This window comes from Eutrema salsugineum, unplaced genomic scaffold, assembly GCF_000478725.1.
Source record: "Eutrema salsugineum unplaced genomic scaffold, Eutsalg1_0 scaffold_16, whole genome shotgun sequence".
Classification (NCBI taxonomy): Eukaryota; Viridiplantae; Streptophyta; class Magnoliopsida; order Brassicales; family Brassicaceae; genus Eutrema; species Eutrema salsugineum.
The window spans coordinates 6262412-6285762 of NW_006256858.1; the positions used below are offsets into that span (position 1 = coordinate 6262412).

The following is a 23351-nucleotide window of genomic DNA, read 5'->3' on the forward strand; positions in this document are numbered from 1 at the left end:
ATCTTACAAATAAAGGTTCATTTATGAAATGTCTACTCAAATAATAATATAGAGATTTGTGATTGGTAGATTATAATGGATTTGTATATGGGTCAGGTCGGGTTTATAACATATTTATTTTAGATTCGAATTTTGACTCCATAATTAACGGATTCTATCTAAAAAAACCTAAAATAAGGATTGCAACAATATTTTTTTCTTCTTACATGTCATTATAAGTATTTGTTTGTGTAGTTAGATCTCCGTTTCAATACTTCAAATATGTAGTCATGTACAGATGTACTCATGATTATAAGACATGATTGTCTGCGTAGATTGTACTCATTCTTCCCAAAAGAAATAAAACAAATAAACTTTCGGGACCACTAAACATTCAATAAGATCTTGCAACCACATTGTTCTTAACGAGTTCTAAATCTCCTTCATCCTTGTTCTGATAAAAGTAAAAAGTGTACAAAAAATTAGAAAACACAATTAGACACAATTTAAGAACAGACAAGTTAAGAAGTAATCATGAGTTTCCTAAGAAAAGGAAGTGATGTACTTCCTCGATTCCATAATAAAAGTTTTTTAGAGCTTCTAAGAAGAAAAAAATAGGAATGTTTTTAAATTTTACACAACACCTAGAATTTTTAAATTTCACACAAACACCTAGAATCACTAACGTGCGACTCAAGGAGAATCTTCAAGCAACCTGGTAGCCTCGTGAACCAAACCCAAAGCAGTCTCTACTTCTTCTTTAACCTTTCCTGATAAGAAAGATTTCCCGTTGTTCTCCTTCTCGACCATCTCAATCGTTTTCAACGCATTATCGACCGTCTCAATCGTAGCCTTATGCACCTCTTTCGCTCTAAGCTCCTCTGCGTCGAGCTCTTCTCTTACAATCATCGCCTCTTCTTTTCTCCGATCTGACTCGAAAACAAGCTCGTGAATCTCGATTATCAAGTTTTGTAATTCAGACATCCCTTGTTCTTCCATCGCCTGGAGCGTTTGCTTTTCTTGGATTGTAAGATCCAATTCCCTCTCCGATTCGGATCTCGTCTTTGATCTCTTTTCTATCTCTGTTTCCACGGTTTTGATCTCCGTCTCCAGCTTCAGAGACTTTCTGTTCATGTCGTCGATTTCTTTTCTAACCGAACCCAGCTTCTCCCGGGAAAGCATCATCTCAGACTGGAGCTTTGTTTTCTCTTCCTCGGATTTCAGCAAATCTGTGGCTTTGCCTGTAAGCAGAGTGTTTCTTTGAGGAGTACTGATCTTCTCAATGTTATCGATCGAACAAAGAACCTTCTCTTCCTCGTGTCTCCTGTTCTCTTCATCAACTTTTATCTTCAGCATTACGATGTTACTCTTCAGCTCCGCCTCGGATTGTTGGATCTTACCCATAGCAGCGTCGATTTCTCTTTTGTAAGAACGGAGAACGTCGAGCTCTTCCTTTTTCTTGTTTAGATGATCGGAAGTTGCGTTCGCACGCGCCTTTGCCCGTTCTTCTCGCTGTTGAAAGTAAGCGGAAGATGATACAAATTTTGATAGTGAGCATCTGAGAGCAGCAATCTTTTTCTCTGCAACTTCTTTTCTTGCGTTAGTGTGATCAGAGACGGCTTCGATTGATCCTAGCTCGTTCTGGTGCTCCTTAACTCTGTTTTCAGCCTCTTTGCTTTGCTTTGACAGTTTGATTATATCCAAAAGAATCTCTTCGAGCGACGAGAACACTCCAACGGTTTTGGCAGAGGCTGAAAGCTTTTCCTGCGCCAATTCAAGTTTCTTCCTTGCCGAGTTTAAATCTCCTGTGAACCTTTCAGAAGAAACGTTGCAATGCTTCATTTCAGTGTCACTGGAGCAACCAGCATCAACTTCAATTAGCTTCTCTTGACCAGGAGGAGAGATCTGTCTTTTGACTTCATCTTTTTCCTTCATCGCATTTTCATACAGACTCATCAGCTTCTCGTTCTCCTCGTGCACCTCGCTAAGCTGATTCTCTAAGTTTCCTATCATACTCTTCAGTTCCGCAGCTGCGCTTCTCTCGACCTCAAGAGCAATCTCGGCACTGTTCTGAGCTTCAGCATTATTACTCGATGAATCTGTCTCGGTATTCCCCAAAGCTCTGGAGCTGTTTTCTGCGGCTACTTGCTCATACAACTCTATAAGTTTGTTGTTGTCCTCAATCAGAACCTTTATTTTCTTGCACAATTCATCGTTTTCTTTCGACAGCTTGATAGCTGTCTCGTGAGCTTCAGCTTCTCTTTGACTAGCACATGCAATGGCTTGAACCATTGTTTTAACCTCCATCTGACCATCATCGCCAACCGTGCCTGAGGTTCTTATTCCCTCAAGCTGCTTAGCCAAACTATCAACAAGCCTGAAAGGTAAATTTAAAGAGATGAGTTAAGGCTTAATGATTGAACCTGAAACTGAATATATATATGTATAAATTGTGTGTGTAGTAAATTACTTTTCCAATCTCTCTTTCTCATCAATGGAAAAACTTAATGATTTCTGAAGAGATTCCATCTCTGCCCGATTTTGAATAGCCTTCAGATTGCAAAAACACGCCATAAGTTACCCATATTTGATCTGATGTAATGAATAAGAAGGGCATAAAGAGCCGGCTGAATAGACTGAAGGCAAGAATAACCTGCATCCGGAGGAATTCATTCTCATCTTGGATGGACGAAAGTTTCTTTGATTCTTCATTCTGCAAAAAAACACAACAAAAGCAAGTGTCAAAACGTAGAGACAACTTATTTGTGCTGCCAGAAAATAACAGACTTTGCGAGACAATCAAGCCCATACCTGGTTTGGGCAGAACATATTGCTGATGCTGCCATCTCCTTTCCCCATGGTGTAATCTGATTCGTGCATGAGTTTCCAATCAAGAGCTTCTAGCAGCTGTAAATAGATCCAAGTTACATGCTAGTTCAAATCGTAAGCAAACTTTTGCGGTCTTGAAGAATAGAATATTCACCTTAGCTTGTAACACTTGAATCTGTTGATTCAAGATATCTCGTTCACCTTCCTCACATTGTGACTTCAATCTGTGTAGCATATAAAAGTTTAACCAAAATGGAAAAGATATATATTGCTGTGATAGAGAAATAGGGGATTTTCAAAGAGTCTTGCCTTCGGATCTCTTCTTTCAATCGCAAATTCTCCGTGGCAAATTTGGTAACTTCTTGATTTCTGTCAACCTGAGCACGTAGCACCTCAATCTCCTTCAAAAGGTCAGCCTTTTCTTTCTGCAGATGTGCTTCAACAGAAATCTTTCCTGATGCTACACCTTGTAAACTCTTAATTGCTGAATCTCGGAGCTTTAACATCATTTTCAGCCCTCGTATTTCATCCTCTCTTTTCTTTTCCTGTTTGAAGAAAAACAAAATTATGAACTCGCTAATGTCATCATTCTTTCCTCAGTTATCCTCTGATTTTCCGAAAGTGAATCCCAAGTAAGGAATATATTCTAACGTACCAACTTCATTGAGGCCTCATTCTCAGCAGCCAAAGCCTGTAAGGCAGCGTCCTTTTCCCTCTCTCTTCTGAAAGCACCAACAAGTGCAACTTCGTAGTCTTTTGGCTACAAAGCCATACAAGTGAAAACGTTAATAACAACCCAATGGTGAACAATGGAGATCATCTTCTTAAGAAAAGGCAATTTTAAACCTTAGACATCCTTTTGTGAGTGGTTAAAGGAGTGAATGATCCATTGAATCCATCCCACTTGAGAGACATTGGAGAAGCAGGGCAACCCATTGAGATAGTGTCAATGTCCTGATTGTCTACTCCAACGTTAACCATTCCTCTTAAGCGGGATACTTCTTTCTGTAGAATATGATTTACAACACTTCAGAACAAGTTCGTGGGAGAGAAAGAGAAACAGTCTTTGCTAAAAAAATTACCTTGAGCTGTTGAATTTGTAGCCGCATAGCAATAACATCTCCAGATGCATCTTCGTTGACAATTGCCTGTTGAGTATAATATTATTAATATAACTAAACTTGTGCGCTATATCAGATTTACAAACCAAAAAATAATTTCATTACATTGTTCTTAATAAGCTTGGCACGCTGCGCAAACTTCAAGGTACTTAGGGTCTCCAACGAGCAACTGAATAAAAGAAAGAAAGTATACCAATGACCATGAGATACACTCCAATGAATATTTCAGGGAGAAACGTCACGGAATGATAAACAGACACAGAGTAATATGTACCTGCTAGATGGGCTTATATTAGCAATTATTATTGTCTTTGAATTTCCTCCAAGAGAATCCTGTAGGTATATATAAGAGTAGCAGTCAATGACTCACTGCAACTAAGTGCGAGAACCATAATGCAGACATTTAAGCTAAATATGCGACATGCTTTAGCTTAATAAATCATGTTGAGATCTCATCATTAGGAAGATTTTTTACCTGGAGCAGGAACGTGAGCTTTGAATCTCTATAAGGAACATGGACTGATTTTCCATTGGAAACGCTTACAAGATTCATGATCACAAGCCTGCAAGGTTAACAAAGGCAGAAATCATTAAAACTACATAACAGAGACCAAACTAGAATACTTGAAGCTTGAGCAAGGATGTATTCTTACCCCAATGTTGAAAGAGACTTGTTGATGTTGGTTGCTTCTTTGAGGCGTTCACCTTCAGCTCCTGAACTCTTTTGCCTATAATCCAGATGTTAGCAGAATATCTAAAGCAAAGAGAGGGTAGTCGATTTCTTGAACTTTATTGCTGATGTTACCTTTCAGATCCAGCTAAATCAACAAGATTGAGCCGTGCAAAACGATGATGAGTTACACCTTGAGATACCCACTAATAGAAAACACAGGTCAGGTTACTTTAATCTGAGAAACTGAAAAATATACATATAATAACAAAATACACCCTGAGAACTGACTTTTGACAAGGTAAATGAAATTGATTACCTTGCTTTCAATGATACATGTAAACACACTGTGGGATCGACTACTTGCACGATTCATATTAGTAGCAGCTACTTTTCTGTTTGTAGCACCCTACACAAAAAAAATTCAAATCGACGAGTGTATCATGGAAGTTGCATAAGAAAACTGTTATGAAAGAAATGAGCAAGTTGTCAACTGATTCTTGCATTATCTTTCTGAATATGAAATGAAAGAGGATCTAGCATGCAAAGTAGTTAATAAAAAAGCAAAAGAAAAGATATTCAAGAAAACAGCGTTGCCAAGCTTCACCATGCAACAATTGACTTGAGATTACAAAGCAAATTCAGTGAATATATTTCGAAAACTCTTATGAAACTTCAACATAGACCGGATAGATTATTTTGAGAAACTGAAACTTCCATAGGATCAACTTTAATAGTTGAGAAAAGATATCTATAATACGGAAGCAGGTCAGAATAAGAAAAACCTAGAAGAGCAGACCAAGTGCACCTAATATAAGATATCTAAAAAGTTTTCAAGAAAATAAAAAGATGGAGAGGCGAAATGAATTACCTGCATCAATTGTTGAATCGCATCTCTGGCACTTGAAACTTCAATCTCCTTTAGATTTTCAACATGGATACCTTTCTTGTGGTCTTCCCTTAGCTGCGAGAGAGGATGTTTAGTTAGTCCAACATAATATACAATAATTAGATCACAAGTTTCGATATCTAAGTAAGATGGAGAAAATACATTTGGTATGGCATACCTGTAGATTATTAGATGATGGATCTAGCAAATCAAGGATTTGCTCGTTGTATATCTCCAGAAATGAGCATCTACAAGTAAACTGTAGTTTTTCCTCTTTGCGGACCTCCTTTTCCTGGTACAAAAGAGAAAGATACGTTAACCACACAAAATTTCACAGTAAATACATATGCATACAGAAAGACATAAGGCACCAAACCTTTTGGATCCTTGAGAACAAATACTCAAAAACTCTAGGTGTCATCCCGCAGTTGACACTATGTCTACGTGTTCCTCCCTCGATATCTCCAAGCATAGTGTGAGTTTTGCCACTTCCAGTCTGCAAATTAAGACTACTATCAGGCTGAAAATAATACAAGCAGATAAAACTAACAGTAGAGAAAGAATGAAGCTCACCTGGCCATAGGCAAACATGCAGCTATTGTAGCCAGCCACGACATTCTCCACCATAGGCACTCCAGCCACTTTAAACATCTTCTCCTGTAAGTGAAAATGAAAAGCAAAGAGACTATTAGGAACTGTCTTGTGCTTTAAAGAATGGATTATGGATGGTTGGGAACAAAATGTGGTACCTGGGTAACATTCTCGTCAGCAACGAGATCAAATGTGAAACGAGACTCTGGATTCCCAATCCAAGTGATTGCCTGGCCATTGTCTTGCCTAACACATTTGTTGTTCCCTTGTGTAGAAATCTCTGAACTACTAAGTGGACGGGTTCTTATGATAACCTATTTTCAACATTAGAAGAAAGACAGGATAAACTTAGAATCAAATTCGTCATGTTATGCAATTTAGCTAACAAACGAAGAAACAATGTGTCGTCCTCGATTATATGTTAAGTCTACAGAAGCTAAAAGTTATTTCGACATGAAAAAAAAATTTGGGAGCTAGCAATTTAACAAAGAAAAAGTGCTTTAAACCTCGATTATGTGTTAATCCCTAACCAAATAAACACACAGAAGCTCGACGAAGTCATAATCTACAAAGGGAAACTCGAATCGTCACTTACCAAATCGCCCACTAACAAGAGGTAAAGAAAAAAAAATCGCACCTGCACATTGTGATCTTTCCAGAAAGACGGATCCTCGTTGAACTCGAAGCTTTGAGACCTCAAAATCTGAGCAGATCCAGCGCAAATCTCTCCATCTTCGTCCAAATTGGGCATTCTTCGAACCGCGGAAGAGACAACCAGAGACTGATGATAAGTGTTGTTCTCCCTCGAGACGGTGCTTGCATCCGGCGTGCACGGCACAGAGCGCAGGGACTCCGACGCGGCCGCACGATCGTTGAATCCGAACCGGCGCTTTATCGCACTAGCAGTTTCGGAAATAAACGGCATCTGATTGAGTGATGAGTGAGAATCCTGAGTGAGTGAGAGTCTGAGAGAGAGAGAATTTTGAAATTTGGTGTGAAGGGGGAAAGAGAAAGAGAGTGAGTGAGAGAAAAGGGAGCGTTGTGTGAAGAAGACGAGATAGATACGATCGGAGGGTGGAGGGAGCTTATTGATTAACGGATGAGATTGATTAGCGTTTATTTGAAATCATCGGAACGTTGGGGCATTTGACTTCTCAAACGTTGCGCATCCTTTTTTTTTCTTTTTTTTTTAATTCCTTAATAATTAATATTATTTATTTCCAACATCGGTTACAATTCCAAAATAAAATGTGAATGTAAACCAAACCGGGGAAACATGAACTGGACATTGTATATTTTTTTTTTGTTCAAACTTTGATTTCATTAAGTTAATCTTCCAAATTACACACAATAGAGAGAATTATCCATCATCTTTGAACATTAAGCAAAGCATAAAAACAATACTCCCTCCGTTTCATAATAAGTATCATTCTCACACATTTTACACAGATTAAAAAATTAATAAAATATACAAATATACCATTAATTAATATACTTTTATAACATTTAATTACAAAGACTATTATCTTTAAATGAGGGATAAAACAGGAAATAAGAGTAAAAAGTTATATTGAAAATGCAGAATAACACTCTTTTTGAAATAAAAATTAAAATATAAAACGACACTTATTATGAAACGGAGGGAGTAGAAACTAAAGTAGATAGATCTTCATAGAAGCTTGACAGCGAATCCAATAAGTTCGATGCGTTAATGTGAACGGTTCACGACAAAGCCAGAAAGTTGAAAGTTTATCACATGTGACTTTAAAATACAATTCACATCTCGAAATCTCATTGAAACGAGACTCGTTGTATCTTCTGGTCCCTTGAAGACCAATACACAAGATAACAATACGATTAAGAATTAAAAGTGTTCTCTCGGCTTTAAAACCGAAGAAAGACTACCTCTCATAGAGAGAGAAAATGGTGAAAATATTCTTTCTCCAAAAGGAGAGGATGATGAAAATGATCCCTCCCAAAGGGAGGAATTTGATTCAAATGGTTTCTCCAAAAAGGAGGACATAAAAATTAATCTCTCCGTCAAAACAGAGGAAAGTAGGGAAAGGAATATGCTCAAACTGCATTTGGCTATTGAAGGACGGCCCAAACCCACAAAAGGGAAACCATTGAGGCCCAAGCCCATGAGTACAAAAAAATTAAGGTTTTTTTTTGACAAACACACGCCGGCAAAGCTTGCCACATGGCTGGAGAAGTACAAATCCGAATTCCGACGGGAGATGGCCCTCAACACACCGCAAACAATTCAGGATGCCTTACATCGATCGATCGTCAGACTTCGTCGTAAACGAAGACGAGATGAAAAATCTGGACGAGCTGTTAGAAGCGACGAAAGCAGCGATCCGGAGCTCAATCCTGACGCGCCCCTCGAAGAAAGGTAACCCTTCAAACAACGCAACAACATAGAGCTCGGAGGAACCAAGAAGTGGAAGCGCTCACAACTACCAAGTAGGCCCTGGACGCGGAAGAGGAGACCCGCGCAGCAACACTTGGGTAAGGAGACCCACCAACTACGACAAAAAGACGTTCTACGAGTACCATCAAACTTACGGGCATTCAACGGCGCAATGCCAAACCCTAGGAGCAAAACTCGCAGCTAAAATGGCAGCGGGAGAGCTCTAGAACGCGGTGAATCTTAACGATCTCGCCCCTACAGAGCCAAAAGAGGGAACCGAGCCGAGCGGCGCATCAGAACCCACAAAGAACGAACCGAGCCGAGCGGCGCACCTGAAGAACGACCCGAGCCGAGACAAAGGATCAACATGATCATGGATGGATTCCAATATTACCAAGACACGGTATCTTCCAACAAAGCCTATTAGCGCCGAGCCGAAGCGAAGGAGAATTGGACTGAACCGACCGATATCCCGAACATGGTAATCTCTTTTGCCAAGGAGGAAACGGCCGGGATAGATAGACCACACACCGATCCACTGGTGATCGAACTGACGATCAGAGACCACGACGTAGCAAGAGCACTCATCGACACTGGGAGCTCGGTAGACGTTATCTTCAGGGAGACTCTCAGAAGTATGGGAATCGACCTTTGCGAGGTGACGACAGTCCCTAAACCTCTAACTGGATTTTCGGGAGAAACAACAATGACCATGGGCACAATTAGACTCCCCGAGATGGCCGGTGGAGTCACTAAGATCGTCGAATTCTCTGTCACTGGTCACCCAGCAATCTACAACGTGATCATGGGGACTCCATGGATAAATGCAATGAGGGCGATCCCTTCCACCTATCACCTCTGCCTCAAATTCCCGACTCCAGCAGGCATCAAAACGATTTCGGGAAATCAGAAGGAGTCCCGAATCACAAGTTGAGGAACCCTGTCACTGACGCACGAGCAGACGTAGATCGCAAGAAGCTGAAGACGGATCGAGAGCCCGCGAACGAGCTCTCAAAACTTTTATAGCAATTACAGATTGTGGAGAGCCGCGAAACACGCACCGAGCCAGAATGTGATGCGGTGGACTCGATGTGTATAGATGAAGCGTATCTAGAGAGGCGCATCGAGATTGGAACTAAGCTAGAAGAAACTTTGAAAAACGAACTCCTTTCCTTCTTCAAGGAGAATATCAACACTTTTGCCTGGACAGCGGAGGAAATACCGGGCATAAGCATCAATGTGACCTGTCACGAGCTGAACGTGGACCCAACCTTCAAACCAATCAAGCAAAAAAGGAGGAAGCTCAGTCCTGAACGAGCTAAGGCTGTCAACGACGAAGTAGAAAGATTGCTCAAAGTAGGATCAATCGCCGAGAAAAGTACCCGGACTAGCTCGCAAACCCAGTGGTCGTGAAAAAGAAGAACGACAAATAGCGAGTCTGTGTAGATTTCACAGATCTCAACAAGGCGTGCCCAAAAGACAGTTTCCCTCTACCGCACATCGACCGGCTCGTCGAAGCCACTGCAGAAAACAGGTTGTTGACATTCATGGACGCGTTTTCATGTTACAACCAAATCCTAATGCATCCCGACGACAGAGAAAAAATGGGGTTCATAACCGACCGTGGGATATATTGCTACAAAGTCATGCCGTTCGGACTCAAAAACGCGGGGGCAACATATAACCGGCTCGTCAAAAAGATGTTTGCAGATCAGCTCGGAAAAACAATGGAGGTGTACATCGACGATATGCTGGTCAAATCGATCGAAGAAAAAGACCATATCGCGCACCTACGAGAATGCTTCGAGCAATTGAACAAACAAACTAAACCCGGCGAAGTGTAGATTCGCGGTCACCTCGGAAGAGTTCCTCGGCTATTTGGTGACTCACTGAGGCATTGAAGCGAATCCCAAGCAGATCAAGGCATTAGTCAAAATTCTCTCTCCAAGAACAAAGCGAGAAGTTCAAAGGCTCACAGAAAGAGTCACCGCGCTAAACTGATTCATCTCCCGATCCACCGACAAGTCTGTGCCTTTCTATGACATCCTCCGAGAAAATAAGAAGTTCGAGTGCGACGAGCGATGCGAAGCAGCTATCCAGGAGTTGAAGGGTTATCTAGCAAGCCTGCCGGTCTTGGCAAAACCAGTAGAAGGAGAGCCCCTCTTACTTTACATCGCTGTATCCGCTACGGCCGTAAGCGGAGTACTGATAAGAGAAGAGCGATCCGAACAAAAACTCATCTTTACGTCAGTCAGACATTGACCGATGCCAAGACTCGTTATCCACAGATCGAGAAGGTTGCTCTAGCCATCCTAGTATCGGCTCGCAAGCTGCGTCCATACTTCCAATCGCATTCGATTATTGTACTCACGACCCTTCCGCTGCGCTCGATCCTGCACAGCCCGAGCCAATCCGGGTGGCTCGCCAAATGGGCCATAGAGTTGAGCGAGTATGATATCGAGTATCGGAATAGGTCGTCTGCAAAATCTCAGGTGCTCGTAGATTTTCTCATCGAACTTCTGACCGAGGTGACAACCGAGCCAACTCCAGACGGAGTTTGGACGCTGCACGTCGATGGTTCGTCATCTAAACACGGCTCGGGAATAGGAATCCGTCTCACCTCTCCCACCGGAGAGATCTTGGAGCAGTCTTTCCGCCTAAATTTTCATGCCTCGAACAACGAAGCAGAGTACAAAGCAGTAATCGCTGGCCTACGACTGGCGCAGGGAATTAAAGTTCGGAAAATAAGAGCCTTTTGCGACTCACAGCTCGTAGCAAATCAATTTAACAGAGAGTATGAGGCGAAGGATGGAAGAATGGGAGCTTACCTCAGAGTAGTCCAAGACTTGGTACAAAAGTTTGACGAGTTCGAGCTCACACAAATGCCCCGAGGCGAAAGTTCGGCGGACGCCTTAGCAGCACTCGCCTCGACCTCAAACCCGGATCTCTGTCAAACAATTCCAGTCGAATTCATCGAACGTCCAAGCATAGAGGAGGGGGAAGGAGTTCGGCTGATCAATCCTCCCGAAGAATAACCAGAGAACGGCGAAGCAACCGCTATGGAAGAAGACGCCTCATCAGCCGAGCTGGAGTACGGCTGCGACAAGGAATGGCTCGGAGCTATCCGAGTCTACATCGCCGATGGAGAAGTGCCATCCAACAAGTGGGAGGCCCGCAAGTTAAGGGCTCAAGCCGCACAGTACGTCCTCGTTGACGGCGAAGTGTTTAAATGGAGTTTTTTAGGACCTCTAATGACGTGTGTCGAAGGATTAAAAGCAAGAAAGATAATGCACGAGGTGCACAGCAGCGCGTGTGGAAATCACTCTAGCGGAAGATCACTAGCGATCAAGATAAAACGGCACGGGTACTTCTGGCCAACGATGGTCAAGGACTGCCAGAAGTTTACGGCGAAGTGCGAGAAGTGTCAATGGCACGCGCCTACAATCCATCAACCTACCAAGCTGCTGTCGTCAATTTCGTCATCTTATCCCTTCATGAGATGGTAGATGGATATAGTCGGGCCTTTACATCAATCAAAGTAGAAGCGTTTTCTGCTCGTTCTTACAGATTATTTTTTTAAATGGGTCGAGGCCGATTCGTATGCAAGCATAAAGGACGCTCAAGTTGAACACTTCGTCTGGAAAATATCATCTGCCGACAAGGGGTCCCCTACGAGAGAGTCACCGACAACAGATTCCAATTCATCTCAACTTGCTTCGAAGCTTTCTGCGAGAAATGGAAAATCCGTCCGAGCAAATCCACGCCAAGATATCCCCAGGGGAATGGACAAGCCAAAGCAACTAATAAGACGATCCTAGACGGCCTGAAAAAGAGGCTCGACGCCAAGAAAAGACGATGGACAGACGAACTCGAAGGAGTCTTTTGGTCGCATCGGACAACTCCGCGCCGAGCCACTGGAGAAACTCCATTTGCTCTCGTCTATGGAACAGAGTGCGTAATACCCCCGAGGTGGATTTCCCCGGAATTCAACGAAGACTTCTGCTAGGACAGGAAGGTTTGAATCACTTAATGATTCTGGATGAGCTCGACTTGATCAACGAAAGGCGCGACCAGGCTCTAATCCGAGTCCAGAACTACCAACAAGCAACGGCAAGATACTACAACAAAAATGTCCGAAGCCGAATATTTAAAGAAGGACAGCTCGTGTTTCTAAAATTTTTCCAAAACACTGCCGAGAGGAATGCAGGAAAGCTCGGAGCAAATTGGAACACCCCTATAAGATTACGAAAGTAGTTCGCCCTGGAGTTTACGAACTTGCGGCGGTAGCTGACGAAGCAATTCCAAGATCGTGGAACACAATGCACCTGATGAAGTATTATCACTAAGGTTACAGCACGACCAACATGAACTACGAGACGGCTTGATCCCTGCAAAAGATACGTAGGCAGCCCGTCCTCGGACGGGTTCAGCTGTCCCCCCTCCCAAAAAGGGGGGGGGGGGAGTGGGGTACGTATACACTTATACCTACATCATTTTCAAGATTTCTCACTTCGACTACCTTTTCATTCATTTTACTTTGGCTAAACTTTCCATCCACTTATTGTCGCTTCGGCAATTTTTGAGAAACTTGTTTTCATTCACCAATTCACTGGTTTTCACTTCGCCTAGACTTTTACATGTCCTTACATTCGCTTTTAAAAAATTTTCTGATCTATAGTCCCAGACATCTCGCCTCGTTGCTGGCCACAACGAGACAATAATCACAAAGTTCTCTAAATGGACTTTTTACCACCTTTCCTAGGACGTGGGTGCAAGTTACATCCTCTATAGATAAAAAATTAAGCGCGCTATACAAATTTCAGACCAAAAATGTATCGGTCGCCACAGTTCATTATTGAACACGAGATTGTAAGACGAGACTACATCGCTTTCTCTAAAACCAAAGTGAATTCTTAAACCCGGCAAAGTACACTCACCCTCTCGGGAACACCGGTCTATAGTCACACTCTAACACTATTGGTTCAAATGTTAAGAAATCCGAGTCGAAATACGCCGGTAATCAAAAACCGAGTCGATTTAAAACACCTCGTCATACCTTATGACTCAACGCCTCAGCATTAACGGTCAAACACCATAAGTAACATCGGTCATCTTCTCAAGAGTCAAGAATATACCTCCCAGCTCGTGAACACTACTCATTTGACATTTTATAAGATCCATTCGATATCTAGAGTATCAAAACAGCTTATTCAAGACATTCCATCAATTTTTTAGAACATCTCGGCCAGGAAAGAAAACAAAAGCATCCCTGGCTTGGCTACACAAACTACGTGAAAACACCCACGTTTGACAAGAACTTTTCTCAAAAAACAGTTCGCAACAAACAATTTCCACAAAATTGCTATGGCCAAACAGCAATTAGATTGATAGTCGAGTGGATAAAGCCATCCAGGCACAATGTTTACCAAAACAAAAAACAAACAAGTCAAACGATATGGATAAAGCCATCCAGGCACGACAAAGTACAGCTCGATATGAAAATGAAAATACTATTGATCTCCTCCACGCAACTCAGGAACGCCCTCGGCCGCAAGATCGGTAGTCCTCAGAGTGTTAATGTTCGAACCGGTTGGGTTCGTAACTCTAACCGAAGCTGCAGTAACTTCTAGCGGTTCGGTGCCCAAACGAGAGTCGACGGAGTCCGAAGATACCGAAGAAAATACCAGCTTCTCTCGCAAGTCTGTTGCGGCACGCTCAAACGTCTCCTCGGCTCCCAACAGCTCAGCCTCCCAATTTCTTAGCTTCTTTTCTTCGGCATCGAGACTGGCATCCGGCTTTTGGAGATTGCCAATTAGCACGAGGTTACTTCGAATTTGACCAAGGTCGTTCGCGTCCCTCTTGGCTTTCACCACATCCCCATCTTTCCTTCGATCTCGGCAAGCAGCTCCTAAAACTTAGCCGCGGCCGACGTCTGGCTACCTTCTGGGCGATCTTGACTCGGGATTCGAGCAGTGCATCCTTCACTGCGATTTGCCTCTTCAGGGAAGCAATCTCGTTGTTTTTCTGACAACGAGATTCCTAGAATCGAGTCGTTGTTTTCTCGAGCTCGGCTCTGATAGCCCTTTTCTCCTCCTCTAGCGTGGTGATTCGAGCTAGTGCTTTGTCCCACTCAGCCTTCGACTGTGTGGCCTCCTGCTTTGTCTCGCCCAAACGACGCTCGTCTTTGAGCGCGTCAGATTCATAGCCCGCTAACAGCTCGTTCACCGCGGCGAGGAACCGAAGGTAAAAAAAAAAAAAAAGAATTAGAGCTAAACGAATCGACTAAGAAAGGTTAAAATAAGAGGGACCAACCTTGGTACCACGCTGCGCCATCGCGACATAGGACTTTGGGCGCTTAAGCTTCTCGGGGTGCGGCAAAGAACAATTGGGCTGAAGCAGTAGCGTCGTCCACGATAAGATTTTTCGGGGTTGGCTTGCCGACAGCTGCCTTTTGCCTTTTCTTAAGCAGCTCGTCTTTGTCCAGAACAATGCCTTTGCCCTTCTCCACGGCAGAGCGCTTGCGATTCGCAGCTTCGTGTTTCACAAGTTTGGAAGTCGGGGGCCTCGGTAAATGCGGGAGAGCGAGGATGGCCAACTTGGTTGCACCGGCGGAGAACCTCTGCTCGTCAGGAATATTAGAGGTCACCTCGGGGGCAATGATAACACCGTATTTTGACCACTTTTATGGATCGTTTTGAAATACTTTTTCTATGTTTTTAATTGCTTTTAAGTACTTTTATCAAGTTTTTCTAGTATATGTAGTTCCAAGACTCTTTTCAGGTAACTTAGGGAAAAGCTTAACAAAATGGATAGAAAACCAGATTTCAGCTCAGAGTCAAACCGTCAGAAGTTCACCCTTGATTGAAGGCCTTCTCACCATCTGATCCAGCTCAAATTTGGAGACCTTAAAGATGGAAGTATCAGCTTTCCATTGCACTTTACAGCTTGGCAATCCAACGGTTCAATCAAAAGATACGCGAATAGCAAGATGTCCCGTAAACCAGCCGGCAAGCACTTCCATCCGCGGCCAACAAGCAATTTCCCGTGGTCAGAAGCATCCCGACCGCGGCAAAACACTCATTCCCCACGGTCAGAGTCCTCCCGACCGCGGCCATCAACCTCCGAGCCCAAAAAGCCCATTTCTGAAGCCCACATTTGGAGAAACCCTAAGTGACGTCCAGAGAGGTCTTGAGCACTATAAATACATGTCTTAGGAACCCTAAACGGGTGGAAAATCTCATCATCATCTATCATTACTTCATATTTTTATTTTTTTTGCTTTAGCTTTTAGGGAGAGAGAGATTTGATCTCTTGAACCCTTGTTCTTTCTTATTCAATTTCGGTTTCTATTCTACTTATTAATACTATGCTTTTGATTTCGTTCATTATGTCTGAGTAGTTTTATTGTTGGGATTAAGGGATTTTTGATGGGGATTTATATGTTCGATGAGGATTCCATGAGCTTTTGAGCCGAATCTTAGAACTTTTTCTTCTGAATTCGTTTTTACTGCATGAGAGTAGCGTCATGAACTACAATCTGATCCAGATTCTTGGTGACAAGAAGGTGTTCATCAGCTATCAGATCTAGTTTGGGAGAGCAAAACAAACATAGGAGTGGAAACCTACCTATGGGCGATTTTTGAATTAGGACGAGTCTTAAACATAATGCATCTCTTCTCTTCCAGGGCCAGAGTGGAAACCTACTGGTCAGGGTTGAGAGAGATAGTTGTCTATGATCACGACACTGGCGTATTCATACGTCCGTGACTCCAGTTCGAAAATTTTAAGCTAAGATCTTATCAAATTTACTCTCTAGCAATGTTTTGAATCGTTCGTACCCCTGAGAAAACTTCCCTGAACCCCAACGCCTTCTTTTCCATTGATTTACACCGTTTTTATTTCAAGCTTTAATTCAATATTGTCTTTCCTTTCTAGTAGATTTTCATTTAAGCAATTAGAATATCTGTTTTTCTCATTTTTAGTCATTTTCATTAAGTTTAGTTATTACTCCATTTAATTCCCGTATTTTCTTTTAAGATTTCGTTTTTACATTTTAAACATACTACCAAACCCCCACAAAACCATTTTGGTTCTAGACTTCCTTACTTAATACTTATTTCAAAGGATTTTTGTAGGAAAAGATCCTCCTTCCCTATGGATTCGATCCCTAAGTACTACAATCGATCAGCTATGCACTTGCGGCTATTGATTTCATTTAGGGTAAAACTTGACAACCCTCGACACCGACACGACCACATCAAGTTTTTGGCGCCGTTGTCGGAGTAGGCACGCGTTTTCTTTTCTGCAAAACCCCGAGAAAGGTTAGTAAATCGACTCTAGAACCCCCTTTTCTGCAACTTTCCATTTTTCGGTTATTTTGTTTCCATTTCAGAAGATATGGATCCTATAAATCGAAATATACACTATGAGGAAGGTTTCTATAACACTCCTCAAGCCACCCGACGCAGAGAAGAACACCAAGCCCGAAATCTTAGCTACATGGATCGATACAGCCAGCCAAACCACTCTTACCACCGGCGCAGAGAGACTGTTCGACGCCGGGAATATCCTTATGGTCCTCCTCCGACCTACTTTGAGCCACACGCCTACAATCCTCCACTGCAGAACCCTAGTCAGCAAGAGGATAACTTGAGGATCAGCAGACGTTTGGGACGCCTCGAAGGAATGATAAACCAATTCCTTGATCAGCATATTCTCACCGAAAACACCCTGCTCAAGAAAATTGATTCAATCTCTGAAGAGTTCAACAAAAAATTCGATGATATGGCCAATCATGTTCGAGTTTTGGAAGAGCAAACCCACAAGGACTCACAAACACTAGCTGGGATGATCCACCAAGTCGCAACAGAGCAGACAAGACAAGGGTATGACATCATACAAAACTCAAGTGATATAGTCGAATCAAAACAGGAGATTAAAGAAGTCAGAGAATCCGCCTCCTGGTATAGAGAGAAGACAGACGAAGAGTTGCAAGAGATCGAGCACAGGCTGAACAAACTCGAGCTCAAAGCACGGGAGATTGATGCAAGAATGGAGCAGATGCCCAACATTGAGCAAGTTGAGAGATTTTCTAAGAAATCTCCCAAAGATCCTGATGAAGATGCACAACAAAGCCCTGGTATGAGTTCATATGATGCTAGTCTACCCAATATAGATGCAGGAGAAGTTCGTGTCAAGTACAAGAAGGAAGAAACGGACTTTGAGCAAGTCATATCCGGAGCCACGGGTCCAAGCATCCTGATCGCGGCCAAGGGCACTTTTCCCGCGGTCGCGACACCTCTGACCGCGGGAGTTGGTCGCTCAGATGCTCCTCCGGGTTTTGAGAAGAAAATAATACACCTTCTGTCCCAACTTCAGGCTCCAGCACCTAAAAAAGCAACTCAGGAAGAAGAAAACCAAGTTTCAGATGAAGAAACAGATTGGCAGGAGTCATTACCTTGTATGATGGCAAAGGAATGTGTTGAAGATTCAGCTGACTCTTCAATCCAAGAAAACCAGACATGCAGCGAGATAAAGATGCCATACATCGATTCAATCATTGAATATGATGCTGCAGCTTTCTTTTGTGAATCATATTCTGCGTTCGAGACACCAGCCAACACCTACAGAGAAAGGCAAGTTCGAATTCTCCATAAGGTCAAGACTACATGTCAGTTTCTTATCTCTTGTTCTATTAGAGGAGAAATGTTAAAAAACGTGCTATGTGATTCTGGAGCTTGTCTTAACATGATGTCCAAGGCAATTGCTTTGAGACTTAGTATTAGACACCTGCGCAGGACTAAAGCAAAGATTAGCCTAGCTGATGATTCAAATGCAACACCTCAAGGAATAGCTCATGAAATTCCTTTGAGAAAGATTGCATAGTGCCTGTCGACTTCTACATTGTCGAAACGAGAGATGTAACATATCCAGTGATTCTGGGATGGTCTTTTCTAGCAACTTCCGGAGCTATATGGACTGGCCAAACCGGAGGATTTCATTTGCTAATATCGACAAAGATGTTTTCACAGAAGCTGTTCCATACAACAGCAAAGCAGGAAAACGTTCTGCAGCAGAAGAGTTTGAAGAAGAACTTTGGAGTGACGAAGAACCTGCTAAGCAAAGCAAGGAGATGTCGAAAAAGACTTGTCTCAGGACAAGGTCTTCTTCATTGGAATAAGTCACGTCCAACACCAAAAGTCGAGCTAAACGACTTAAAACAGAAGCGCTTAATGGGAGGCAACCCATTTAGGTATTGTTTTCTTTAGGATTTTTCTTTCTTTTTCTTTTGATCTTTTAATTTTTCTTAGTTTCAGGTGTTTCTTATAAAACAAAAAAAAAGCCAAAAAAAAATCAAAAAACCCGAAAAAAAAATAAAAAGAAGGATGGTACCTGCCTGCTCGGCCCAGCAGGAACCAAGGAGAAGCAGGAAGAGGCCGCGAAATAAGCTCCCGCGGTCGCAGGTGTTCGGACCGCGGGAAACACCCCTTCAACCGCGGTCGCGTAGTCCTGACCGTGTATTCCTTATTTTTGTTTAGGAGTTCATGTCTATGAGATTTGTGTATTCCTTATTTTTGTTTTCACTTAACCAGTTTAGGCTTTTGCTTTGTTTTAGGACAAACAAAGGTTTAAGTCTGGGGGAGTTGATAACACCGTATTTTGACCACTTTTATGGATCGTTTTGAAATACTTTTTCTATGTTTTTAATTGCTTTTAAGTACTTTTATCACGTTTTTCTAGTATTTGTAGTTTCAAGACTCTTTTCAGGTAACTTAGGGAAAATCTTAACAAAATGGATAGAAAACCAGATTTCAGCTCAGAGTCAAACCGTCAGAAGTTCACCCTTGATTGAAGGCCTTCTCACTGTCTGATCCAGCTCAAATTTGGAGACCTTAAAGATGGAAGTATCAGCTTTCCAGTGCACTTTACAGCTTGGCAATCCAACGGTTCAATCTAAAGATACGCGAAGAGCAAGATGTCCCTAAGTGACGTCCAGAGAGGTCTTGAGCACTATAAATACATGTCTTAGGAACCCTAAACGGGTGGAAAATCTCATCATCATCTATCATTACTTCATATTTTTATTGTTTTTGCTTTAGCTTTTAGGGAGAGAGAGATTTGCTTTCTTGAACTCTTGTTCTTTCTTTTTCAATTTCGGTTTCTATTATACTTATTAATACTATGCTTTTGATTTCGTTCATTATGTCTGAGTAGTTTTATTGTTGGGATTAAGGGATTTTCGATGGGGATTTATATGTTCGATGAGGATTCCATGAGCTTTTGAGCCGAATCTTAGAACTTTTTCTTCTGAATTCGTTTTTACTGCATGAGAGTAGCGTCATGAACTACAATCTGATCCAGATGCTTGGTGACACGAAGGTGTTCATCAGGTATCAGATCTAGTTTGGGAGAGCAAAACAAACATAGGAGTGGAAACCTACCTATGGGCGATTTGTGAATTAGGACGAGTCTTAAACATAATGCATCTCTTCTCTTCCAGGCCAGAGTGGAAACCTACTGGTCAGGGTTGAGAGAGATAGTTGTCTATGATCACGACACTGGCGTATTCATACGTCTGTGACTCCAGTTCGAAAAGTTTAAGCTAAGATCTTATCAAATTTACTCTCTAGCAATGTTTTGAATCGTTCGTACCCCTGAGAAAACTTCCCTGAACCCCAACGCCTTCTTTTCCATTGATTTACACTGTTTTTATTTCAAGCTTTAATTCAATATTTACTTTCTTTTTTAGTAGATTTTCATTTAAGCAATTAGAATATCCGTTTTTCTCATTTTTAGTCATTTTCATTAAGTTTAGTTATTACGCCATTTAATTCCCGTATTTTCTTTGAAGATTTCGTTTTTACATTTTAAACATACTACCAAACCCCCACAAAACCGTTTTGGTTTTAGGCTTCCTTACTTAATACTTATTTCAAAGGCTTTTTGTAGAAAAAGTTCCTCCTTCCCTGTGGATTCGATCCCTAATTGATTTCATTTAGGGTAAAACTTGACAACCCTCGACACCGACACGACCACATCAGGCAATCACACCTTCCTCATGACCAATGCACTTGTCACCTTTGTCCCCTGAGCTGACCACGGGCGCCTCGTTCTCGGCTTACTGCGCATCTTTCGGCTCGTTTTCACCTTTATTGGCAGCCTATTCGGCTCGTCTTGCCGCTTCCTCAGCTTCTCTTTTCTTTCTCTCCCGGAAAATCTCCATCACCATCTTGTCGCGAGTATCGCCCGATGAGTTGGATAGTTCAGAGCTAACTAAGACACCCGCAACAATAGACCGGGCTCGTTCGACTCTTTCCAGCGAGAAATGGCGTTTCCAATGGGTTCGGTTGGCAGCTAGTGTATCCCAAACTTCGAACAGATCGTCAGGGCACCGGGGAAGAAATTCACGAACTGCAAAACAAAACAACAAAGCAAAGGTTAAGAACGAAAACCCAAAATATTTTCGAGCCGAGGCAAGGCATCGATCGGATACCAATCGGTCTCCTATCAGTTTTGATCTTGCTGATAAAGCCGTCGCCAATCGACGCCCCGTTAATCTGAACAAAGAAGAAGCGTACGTCCCAGAAACTATCCTTACTGGGAAAGCTGCCGATTATCTTACGAGTTGCCTTTAGCAGAAATATAAAACTTTTTTCCGCCAGGGGCCTTGCGAATCTCCAGTAAATTCAGCAAATGGTCGAGCTCGATGTCTACATGACACTCGAAACTCTGCACCAAGATCCCGATCATATATCGCAAACCCCTCGGCATGATTTGACCAATGCAGATCTTGTGTTTCCAAAGATACTCACGAATCACCTCGGGAATGGGAAACCATAGGAAGCATAGGTCGTAGAACGCCTCGTACAAAGTGAAATGATCGGGAGGCGGGAGATGAGCACGGTGCTGGGCGTCGGTACGACGAACTCTACTTCCTCGGAGATACCAAAACAAACCCTAAGAGCATCCAGCGATTCAGGAGAAGATAACGACGAGCCGGGAGGATCCGATCGTTGTCTTTTCTTTCGCGACTTCGTTCGCCCGATGGAAGAAGAGGCTCGACTTGCCATTAAACACTCTATCTCGTGCTTTGCTTCCATTGGATCAAACGCCTCGTCGTCTACGACTCTCATATAACGCCTCGTCGTCTACACGGCTCGGCACGACTCTCACGTAATGCCTCGTCGTTTATCCGGCTTGGCATGACTCTCACATAATGCCACGTCGTCTACGCGGCTTGGCACGACTCTCACGTTACGCCTCGTCGTCTATTCGGCTCGGCACGACTCTCACATAACGCCTCGTTGTTTATTCGGCTTGGCATAACTTTTGCTAAAACGGCTCGGCATGGTCTCCCATATCAGTCACCTTGTCTTTATAACGGCTCGGCATTATCCTTTAACAACGTCACCTTATCATTTTACTAGCTCGGAAATCTTGTCCCTAACACATCTCGCTTGGAATTGTTCCGCGACAGGTTTAACTCGATGGTTAATTTGACAGCTAGGAATGATGAACCTCTTCATTCTCGTCTCCAAAACTGACGAGCTGGGGGGCTAACTGTTGGGGTCGGTTTCACCCCAATCGGTTTAAATCATCTCAAGAATAATTAAACATCAGGGAGAGCCGCTTTGGCAAGAAGAATCAGTAATTCATCGGATACGGGCCAAGCCCCCACATAAGAGAAATGGGCTGAGCCGTACCCAACATCGTAAATGGGCCGAGCTGCGAGGAGGCGATAAACGGGCCGAGCCGCGTGAAGGACGCTCAGATGGGTCGAGCCGTGAACGAGAGAAGATGGGCAGAGCTGCGCACAAGTGAAGATGGGCCGAGCAGAAGTCATTAAGGACATGAGCCCAGTAAAACCCTAGGAAAAATCATTATGACGGTGGCTGCGCGAAGCGATAAGGAAATATTCTGAAAATCTCTCCCGAGATTCTCGGCAAGACGGTTTAGAGAATTAGTATAAATAAACGATTCATGCGATCCAATATGTAACTTTTCATAACTCGAGAGTAATAATACTTAATAACTTTTCCAGCAAGAAAAGCCTCTTTTCGATCTTACTGTTCTTGCGATAAACCCTAGAAATTTTGGATCTCTTAAGTTTTTCTTAACAAGTTTTTGGTTGTGCGAGTTTTGGCTCACAAAAGAGACGAAGACCTTCTCACCGTCTGATCACCCCCAAAATTGGATACTTAAAAGAAGACTCAACCAGTTTTCAAATGCACTTGGTTTGGAGACTCAACGGTTGGATCTCAAAATTTTCCATTTGCCCCGAAGACATTTGATTGGTGGGCCTAGGGTTGCTCATATTTTTGCAAGCCCATTGGTACAACGTTTTAAATTTATAAAACCCTAGTGTCTGCAAGTGCACAGATGTACGTTGTAGGAATTAGGGTGTCGATCTACAGGGAAGATGTCTAATCTGCAATAACACCAAATTGGAAGAGTAAGCAAAGTCATAAACACATGGGGGTTTGGGATTTTTGGTTATGGGTCATAAACTAAACCTAATCTAATCTTTACGGGAAATAAAATGCAATGCAAATGAGTTGCTAAAATAATATCTCAAGGGTATTCAACTCAAACTATAGACTCTAGACTCATAGTGGGCGATTTAGACTTTTCCGGTTTACTCTAATCGATTTCTAAGTATTTCCAATTAGCCTCCGGGCGATTTATCTTCATCTGTTTTCTGGGATCTACATGGAACTGGAATAGACATGTGTATGATTAACCAACTCTCGCCATCTTAATCAACTAATCACTTAAATCTGAAAATTAACTCTCGCTCTCATGCCAGAAATAAGATCATGCATTAACTATTGAATTCGTTTTTGCTCACATCTTCTCTAC

At 42.5% G+C, this 23351-nt stretch overlaps 2 protein-coding genes across 2 annotated transcripts; both read right to left on the reverse strand.

Moving 5' to 3' along the window:
- Positions 1-580: 580 nt before the first annotated feature.
- Positions 581-7073, reverse strand: LOC18021473 (kinesin-like protein KIN-12E). The gene is made up of 21 exons (XM_006404456.2): positions 6717-7073; positions 6238-6393; positions 6062-6145; positions 5865-5984; positions 5667-5780; positions 5471-5563; positions 4919-5008; positions 4735-4805; positions 4583-4657; positions 4405-4492; positions 4204-4262; positions 4035-4098; positions 3891-3956; positions 3655-3813; positions 3464-3568; positions 3118-3353; positions 2963-3032; positions 2791-2886; positions 2633-2692; positions 2450-2529; positions 581-2356 (listed from the first exon to the last, which is right to left on the reverse strand). The coding sequence occupies exons 1-21, from the start codon at positions 7002-7004 to the stop codon at positions 673-675; spliced, it is 3858 nt and encodes a 1285-aa protein (XP_006404519.1). The 5' UTR covers positions 7005-7073; the 3' UTR covers positions 581-672.
- A 7774-nt stretch (positions 7074-14847) lies between these two features.
- LOC112087757 (uncharacterized protein At3g60930, chloroplastic-like) lies at positions 14848-21625 on the reverse strand. Its single transcript, XM_024157628.1, has 5 exons — positions 21560-21625; positions 21159-21449; positions 20986-21049; positions 20671-20903; positions 14848-15171 (listed from the first exon to the last, which is right to left on the reverse strand). Exons 1-5 carry the CDS (start codon positions 21623-21625, stop codon positions 14848-14850), a joined length of 978 nt encoding a protein of 325 aa, XP_024013396.1.
- Between the last annotated feature and the right edge of the window lie 1726 nt (positions 21626-23351).

Bases quoted from the DNA above. Each gene is read 5' to 3' on its own strand.
- LOC18021473 (XM_006404456.2), bottom strand. From the start codon at position 7,004: ATGCCGTTTATTTCCGAAACTGCTAGTGCGATAAAGCGCCGGTTCGGA. The intron at 4,806-4,918 runs GTAATCAATTTC...GTTTTCTATTAG, and splicing joins CATGTATCATTGAAAGCAAG to TGGGTATCTCAAGGTGTAAC. The intron at 4,658-4,734 runs GTAACATCAGCA...TCTGGATTATAG, and splicing joins GATTTAGCTGGATCTGAAAG to GCAAAAGAGTTCAGGAGCTG.
- LOC112087757 (XM_024157628.1), bottom strand. From the start codon at position 21,625: ATGAGAGTCGTAGACGACGAGGCGTTTGATCCAATGGAAGCAAAGCAC. The intron at 20,904-20,985 runs GTATCCGATCGA...TTTGTTTTGCAG, and splicing joins AACTGATAGGAGACCGATTG to TTCGTGAATTTCTTCCCCGG. The intron at 15,172-20,670 runs GCAAGACGAGCC...GATCCATAAAAG, and splicing joins AAAGAGAAGCTGAGGAAGCG to TGGTCAAAATACGGTGTTAT.